Source organism: Astatotilapia calliptera, unplaced genomic scaffold (genome assembly GCF_900246225.1).
Source record: "Astatotilapia calliptera unplaced genomic scaffold, fAstCal1.2 U_scaffold_87, whole genome shotgun sequence".
In the NCBI taxonomy this organism is placed as follows: Eukaryota; Metazoa; Chordata; class Actinopteri; order Cichliformes; family Cichlidae; genus Astatotilapia; species Astatotilapia calliptera.
Window position 1 is genome coordinate 62,027 of NW_020535830.1, and position 8,746 is coordinate 70,772.

General features: G+C 43.4%; 1 protein-coding gene across 1 annotated transcript; it reads left to right on the top strand.

The window, feature by feature from the left end:
* Positions 1–4,217: 4,217 nt before the first annotated feature.
* Positions 4,218–4,695, top strand: LOC113018451 (protein NLRC3-like; the record flags this gene model as incomplete). The annotated part of the gene is made up of 1 exon (XM_026161514.1): positions 4,218–4,695. A coding segment is annotated over one exon (478 nt), but the record flags the coding sequence as incomplete, so codon positions are not given.
* Between the last annotated feature and the right edge of the window lie 4,051 nt (positions 4,696–8,746).

Sequence of the window (8,746 nt, forward strand, 5' to 3'; positions counted from 1 at the left end):
TCCAAAGGCAACGTTCCAGACTTCAGTGGTGAACCTGGAGCAACGAGGTCAGAGAGCTGTGATGACTCCTTTACATGTTTGTGTTTCCTGGATAAATATGACCTGAAACATCCTCAGATTGTTACAAAGATTCATTAAAAAGAAAACAATGAAAGAGAAAAGATCCAAATGTTCGACTTGGTCATTTGCTGTTTGAGGACAGTGATGCTCATATCTGTGGGGAAAGTGTGACCTGAGTGGGTTCATGTTTGTCTTTAAAGAACAGAGCTGCTCTGATTCTCTTTGTGTCTGATCTGTTAAACAGTCTGAGAGGTCACACAGAGACCCAGCAGCTAAAGCCTGGATCATACTGGCTGCTGTTACTCCATCAGGACAACACTGAACCACAGTGGTGTGGATGTAGTGGATAAATCCCACCATACTGATGCTCAGAGTTAACCACAGGGAACAAAACCAGATGTTACCTTCAGATTGTGACCTTTGGAGTGGACGATGCAGATTTCAATAGAGAATAAATGTTGTTGTTTTTCAGCTGTGAAGAAAGAATCTAATTTTCTGAACTTAAGAATTTATGATGCTGGAAACAACATGGAGACTATAACACAACATTTCCACTGTGTTCATAGAATGAATGTAAAACTGTCAGACATTCATTAAATATGCAAAATGTCTACAGAAGCATCAGAGGGTCAGACGTGAAGCACTCAGTGATTTTGATCAAATGACTCATCAGTTATTGATCTGTACTACACTGATCTACCACGTTAGTAAAGCTGGTGTTCTGGTGGTGGAGGGAGACTCGGATCATGTTCTGGTTTTGGAGCAGTGATCTGCTGATGGTTCAGTTTGATGAGCTTCTTCAAAATCATCCCTGACATCACCACTGAAAGGACGTCCATGAAAACAGACTGAAAATTACTGATATGTTCACAATCTGAGAGTTTAAAACTTGACAGACTTGATTCAGATGAAGTTATTTGAGCAGAAACTCCTGGATCTTTATCCTGTGTTGATCTAATCCTTCATGGTTCCTCCACAGAGTGGACCAGCAGAGCTCAGAGGTTCCCAGTGGTCAGTCTGCCCAGCAGCATCAAACACAGCTGGACTCCATATTTATGGTCTGTACATGTACAACAACTACTTTATTATTAATAATAATGCATTTATTTATAGGTCCCTTTCAGAACACCAAGGACTCTGTGGACTAAATGACCAAAAGAAACAAACTTTGAAATCAGACGGTGCAAATGTGATCACAGGGAAACGTTTTAAACATCGAGGCTTTAAACAAAAACCAAAGTGAAACAGTTTGTAGTCGAGATCAGTGGGAATGAAGCTGAATAACTGTTTCTTCAATAACTTTGAGCAATAAATGACAAATATGATGGAAATTAGCAGCATTAGCACTTACTAATGATGTTAGTCGACACTCGGCTGTATTGAGACGACCACATTAGGTGGTCCTCAACTGTAATGGAAACCAGTGGATCCAGTCCAGTCGTGGTGACCTGTGGTGAGTCGATCTGAGCAGCTACTAATGGAAACAGGGCCATAGATGTGTTTGTGCTTAATAACAGTGAATCACATGAGTTTTACATTACTGTTAAAATCTCATGTTGTTTGTTAAAGTGTGCAGTTCAGGGTGTGTTACTAAAACACTTTCCAAAGACCCAGCCCCCATAAAAAGCAGCCAATCAGCTTCTAAGAGTTACACACCCACACATATCTATCAGGTTAACTCTGGTCTAACACACTTGGATTTAGCTTGAAGAATGTTCCTGTACGAGGACTGAAAATGATTTAAAAAGCAGCCAATGTCCAAAGAACAACTTTGACACACCTTCATAAAACCTGCAGAGCAAAGAAAAACTAGCTGAAAGTCTGGCTGCTCTTATGAAAAGTACAGAGAAATTATGGGTCGCTCAACGCTTGTGCATAATATAGGAGTTTAAATAAATCTAAAGAATAACTCAAAATCCTACAATCATACTGAGAAAATCATCTACAGCTAACTATCCAAGTGGATTTGTTTAAGACAGCTCCATCTGCTGGTGGCCCTCTGCAGGTGCATGAAAGGGGCGTGTTTATAGTGAAAGTAGTAGAGAAAGTAAACCCCACGGGAAGGAGGAGGACTCTCAGCAGCTTCCAGCTCATATTCAGACATTTGACTTCTCACTGAAAGCAGCAAGTTTGAGTGTCTGTACCTTAGTTAGAAGAGATAACATGTCAGTAGTAATTAGAGTTGATTGAGCAATGCTGTCCTTATAATGTAGTTTATGATTTTTATGGACAAGTCCAGTTTTTCTGTAGAGCCTCTCAAGTTGGTGACAGCAGCAGTGGAAGTTCACGTGTAAACCAGAGCAGCAAATCAGGTCCAAATGTGTTGTTCACAGTGAGTGGGATCATCATTGGCTGCTATGTTAACCTCCTGCAGCAGGATGTGTTTGGTCAGAGAATGGATAGATCACGAAGTCATTGTTGAGTTTAGGGAGACAGTAGACAGTTGGAGGAGGTTCAGCCAGTTGACACACAGTAGATAAAATAACTGAAGGCAGGAGCAGACACCTGTATGACTTTCCACCTCTCACATAGATTATTTCCCTGGGCAGCGCCACAGGGCTGGTAGATGTAAACAAAGCTGGAGGAGAGGATTTATTCATCTGAGAAAAGTCACAGAGTTGTGTCTTGATGCTCAATCATCCAGGTACGTAAATCCCAAAAAGCTTGATTCTGTTCATCTGGATGTTTTCAGTGGGAGAAACGTTTCATCATCATCAGGTGACTTCTTCAGTCTCAGCTGACTGCAGGTTTCAATCTCATAAACAGGACATTTGTATGACTGAAACCAGCCCACTGAAGGAACAATGGGCTGGGAGGTCAGTTCATTGATCATTGGTACGCATATTGTCAGGACCATTGATCAATGGTTGTTGATCAATGGTCATGAGTCCAGTTCACAGAGAGCTGGGGAATGGCTGCAATCACAGCATGTAAGATGGTGACAGTTGTACCCTTAGGCCCCTCCTCCATTCAGAGATGGTCTTTCCTTTTCACATAAATGGCCTCCTTGACTCCGCCCTCAAACCAGCGTTCACATTTACTCAGGACCTTCTTGATGTGAAGTTCTTCTGCTTCGCTGGCTGCTGTGTCTGTGGGGATGGTGTTTGTTCTGTGTTGTAGCGTCCTGATGACGCCCAGTTTGTGCCCCAGTGGATGATGAGAGTCAAACCTTAAATACTGATCTGTATGCGTAAACAGAGTGAACCTTTAAGACCAGTTGTCTGTACGATCAACTCAGTCACCTGAAACATCTCCAAGTTTCTGGCTTTGATCATCAACCTGTTGGTAGTTCAGCTCTGAACACCAGTGAAATGTTTCTCCCACTGAAATCGCTGCATTCATATGAACAGCATCAACGTTTTGGGATCATGGAGTTGTGGACAAAGTCTCAGTTAATCAGATAAAGTCAAACCTATAATTGGTAAAGAGCTCGCGGATGATATGCCCCTTGATGGTAAAGAAGTGGATGTTGTGTGGACTAAAGTTCAGAGTGGTGGGTCATTCATAAAGTATTCTGTTCCAGCTGCTGGAGGACAACATCATCACTTTTGTGAAGAGCGAGCTGAAGAAGATCCAGAAGGCTCTGAATCCAAATAAGCCCCAGTGCTTGGAGTTTCAGAGGGAGGATGATGAGCAGAGGAGAAACAGCAGAGAGGCATTTGTGAAGATCACAGTGGACTTCCTGAGGAGAATGAAGCAGGAGGAGCTGGCTGACCGTCTGCAGAGACGTAAGAGGATTTATCTAAAGATTTAAGCTGCTGGATAAATGAGAGACTTGTGACACCAGTGTGTTCAGTCATTTCTCAGTGGGTCAGAAATTGTCATCAGCATTTTGTAAAATGTGATTGTTAAAGTTGTATTTTTATTATTATTATTCAGAACTTCCAGCTGCTGTTTGTCATCGTAACCTTAAATCCACCCTGAAGAAGAAGTTCCAGTGTGTGTTTGAGGGCATCGCTAAAGCAGGAAACCCAACCCTCCTGAATCAGATCTACACAGAGCTCTACATCACAGAGGGAGGGACTGCAGAGGTCAATGATGAACATGAGGTCAGACAGATTGAAACAGCATCCAGGAAACCAGACAGACCAGAAACAACCATCAGACAAGAAGACATCTTTAAACCAATCAGAACAGTGCTGACAAAGGGAGTGGCTGGCATTGGGAAAACGGTCTTAACACAGAAATACAGCCTGGACTGGGCTGAAGACAAAGCCAACCAGGACATCCAGTTCATATTTCCATTCACTTTCAGAGAGCTGAATGTGCTGAAAGAGGAAAAGTTCAGCTTGGTGGGACTTGTTCATCACTTCTTTACTGAAACCAAAGAAGCAGGAATCTGCAGCTTTGAAGACTTCCAGGTTGTGTTCATCTTTGATGGTCTGGATGAGTGTCGAGGTCCTCTGGACTTCAACAACACTAAGAGTGTGACTGATATTACGATGCCCACCACAGTTGATGTACTTCTCACAAGCCTGATCAGGGGGACGCTTCTTCCCTATGCTCACGTCTGGATAACCACACGACCTGCAGCAGCAGACCAGATCCCCCCTGAGTATGTTCACAGGGTGACAGAGGTCAGGGGGTTCACTGACCCACAGAAGGAGGAGTACTTCAGGAACCGATTCAGAGATGAGGAGCAGGCCAGCAGGATCATCTCCCACATCAAGAAAGCTCGAAGCCTCCACATCATGTGCCACATCCCAGTCTTCTGCTGGATCACTGCTACAGTTCTGGAGGATGTGCTGGAAACCAGAGAGGGAGGACAGCTGCCCAACACCCTGACTGAGATGTACATCCACTTCCTGGTGGTTCAGGCCAAAGTGAAGAAGGTCAAGTATAATAGAGGACGTGCAACAGATCCACACTGGAGTCCAGAGAGCAGGAAGATGATTGAGTCTCTGGGAAAACTGGCTTTTGATCAGCTGCAGAAAGGAAACCTGATCTTCTATGAATCAGACCTGCCAGAGTGTGGCATCGATATCAGAGCAGCCTCAGTGTACTCAGGAGTGTTCACACAGATCTTTAAAGAGGAGAGAGGACTGTACCAGGACAAGGTGTTCTGCTTCATCCATCTGAGTGTTCAGGAGTTTCTGGCTGCTCTTCATGTCCATCGGACCTTCATCAACTCTGGACTCAATCTGCTGGAAGAACAAACAACCCCCAAGAAGTCTAACACAGGAGAATCTGCAGAGACACACTTCTACCAGAGTGCTGTGAACAAGGCCTTACAGAGTCCAAATGGACACCTGGACTTGTTCCTCCGCTTCCTCCTGGGTCTTTCATTGCAGACCAATCAGACTCTCTTACGAGCCCTGATGACACAGACAGGAAGTAACTCACAGACCAATCAGAAAACAGTCCAGTACATCAAGGAGAAGCTCAGTGAGGATCTGTCTGCAGAGAAAAGCATCAATCTGTTCCACTGTCTGAATGAACTGAATGATCGTTCTCTAGTGGAGGAGATCCAACAGTCCCTGAGATCAGGAAGTCTCTCCACAGGTGAACTGTCTCCTGCTCAGTGGTCAGCTCTGGTCTTCATCTTACTGTCATCAGAAGAAGATCTGGATGAGTTTGACCTGAAGAAATACTCTGCTTCAGAGGAGGCTCTTCTGAGGCTGCTGCCAGTGGTCAAAGCCTCCAACAAAGCTCTGTAAGTAAACATGAACTCATCGCTTCATTCTTAAAATCATGGGAAATAAATCAGAGGTGCTCAGTTCAAAGAACACTACCACTTTAGAAAAATTAAAAAATAGTCACTAAAATAGTCATGATACTTTAAATATTTCTCTCCAGCAGGACATGTCAGCATTTCTGAAATATTTTTGTCTTCAACTCGAATCAAAGCACAATCCAGATCCAGCCTATAAGAACATGAGCTCTGATCCTTCAGCCCCTCTGACAGGTTTATTATCCTCAAGTTGTTCACTTGTCTCCAACAACCAGGAGTCTAGCTCTGTTTTTTAAAGCAAATACTTGAGCTACCAGACTGCACCTACATCGTTTTCAGATGTTCTTATTTTAAGGTCTGGTTTGTGTCTCATCTTTATTGCAATCCCCCATGTCTCTCTGTTTTTCAAATATAAATCTGTTACCTCGGTGTGGCCAGAACAACATGGTGAACCCAAAATACAGACAAAGGTGAAGGAACTGAATATTACTAGACGTCAAGGCTTTATTTACACACAGGAACTTGACACTTGGAATTTTTTAACATGAACTGTGAACTATGGCGGAAGTCAAGCACTTGAAGCTGTGAGCATGAAGTGGGCTCTATGGTAGGTTTCCGGAAATGGGTCTTGGTAGATGGTAATCTGAGTCACTGTAACAGAGGTAGAGCAGCATCAGAAAGATCACTGGTGGAGGTTACAGTAAGTGAACGAGGTTATCTTCAATGTCTTATTTCTCCAATTTCTGATGTGTCCACCTTTGCAATGATAACTGTGATCAGGGTGAACCAAAAAGGTGCCGTGGTGAACAGATACTTAAGTTTGGTGAATGCAGTTTCAGCTTTGGGGGACCAGATGCATGCTGAGACTTGAGTGGTGCAGCTACCTGACTATAGTTGAAAATGAACAGTCTATAAAAATTTGCTATTCCCAAAACCCATTGGAGATGCTTCTTGAATCTACAATGGGTACAAGGGGTAGGCCACTCTGTTAAAGCTTTCACATTTGCCAGATCCATCTTCACCTGCCCCCGTGCCAAAATGTAACTGAAAAAAGTTATTGATGAGGAATGGAATTCACACTTTTCTGCTTTGACATAAGGTTTATTCTCCAGCAAACGTTGGAAAAATAGCATGGACATGAGACTGATGTTCCTCGCAGGTTTTGGGAAAAATGAGGATATCATCCAGATACACCAATACGAACCTGTCAAGGAATTCCCGGAGGACATCGTTAACTAATCTTGAAACATTGCGGGAGCATTAGTTAACCCAGGCGGCATGACCAAATACTCGTAGTCCCCCAATGGCATGTTTAAAACGGTCTTCCACTTGTCTCCCTGATTGATCTGGAAAAAGTGGTAAGCGTTGCGGATGTGGGGTTTTGTAAACCCAGTGGCACTGTGAAATGGCCTGAAAGTAGAGCTAATGAGGTAATAGGTACTTATTCTTGATGGTAATATCACTGAGGCCCCTGAAGTAAATGCATGGCCAGAGAGAGCCATCCTTTTTCCCCACAAAAAAGAAGTTCCAACTTGAGATGACAATCGTTGGATTATGCCTGCACCGAGGGATTCCTTAATGTACTTTTCCATAGCCGCACACTCAGGTCTAGACAGGTTATACAGCCAGCTAGAAGGCCGGGTGGAGCCAGAGAGTAGTTCTATGGTGCTGTCCTGTGGTTTGTGAGGTGGCAGTGAAAGCGCTTTACTTTTGCTAAATACTTCCTGAAGATCATGACATTTGGTGGGCACAGAGGAGAGATCTAAAACAGTCTCAGTGTTGGTTGATGGTTCCACAGGTTCCGGTGGACGGGCGGAAACAAGGCAATTTGAATGACAGAACAGACTCTAACTGATTACCCTCTGACCTGACCAGTCTAAGTGGGGGTTATGTAATTCTAGCCAAGGAAACCCGAGTATGAGTGGTTTGTGAGGTGCATGAAAAGCAAAAAAGGTAAGTGTTTTCTTGTGATTGCCAGGGGTGACAGGCTCTGTGCGCTGAGTTATGTGAGGGGACACTCGGTTATTTAATGACTTAGTGGGAATGGGCGGATTAAGGGGGCATAGAGGGATGTTTAACTGTCTCGAAAAGAGAGATAAGAAGTCATCTTGAGAGTGACGAAATGTTTCTCCCGCTGAGAGCGCTACGTCCAGATGAACAGAATCAAACTTTGGGGGCTCATAAAATCATGATTAGAAATCTTCTCAGATGTATTTTTACATTTTAGATCCACAGCAACAAAGTTCACAGCAGGATGTCTCTGTTCAGTAATTATTATGCCCATTACCTGCAAACTGTGAGGTACGCAGGTAATGTCAGGTAAACACTAGCTGTCTGAAACTGTTCCTGTTAAATGTGTGTATAAAGGAAATAAGCTGAAATACAGAGACTGGATGGATCTGTGCTTTGACACCAAACATTTCTTCCTGTTAAAAGGGAGTTTTTCCTTCCCACTGTCGCCAAAGTGTTTGCTCATAGGGGGTCATATGATTGTTGGGTTTTTCTCTGTATCTATTACTGTACGATCTACTGTACAATATAAAGCGCATTGAGGTGACTGTTGTGATTTGGCGCTATATAAATAAAATTGAATTGAATTACATCCCATTTCAGGTACCTAGAACCTGAACCTTCTCTGGAAACCTGGGACGCTGGCGGGTTTCTCTTGCTTACCTATCTGCTCATCCTCTTTCTTTCTGCTCGCATGATGATTTCCTGGTTGAGTTTGTAAAGACTTTTGCTCAGGACCTTCTTGCTGTGCGGCAACAGTGCTAACCACCGTCCGCTGTATGTTTTTCAGTCATTAAATCAAACCATGAAAGATCAGCTTGCTTCTCGTGATGAACCTGTCTGTTTTCGATTCCACACCAGGTCTGCCCACTGGAAAGTTCAGATAAGGGTGGAGGATACTCACACAAACATAAAAACCCAGATTGCAACTCCAACTCTCTGTTCTAGTTAACCAGACCTTTCAGGCTCTTGTTCAATTAGAACCTCATGGAGTCTGAGTTAGCA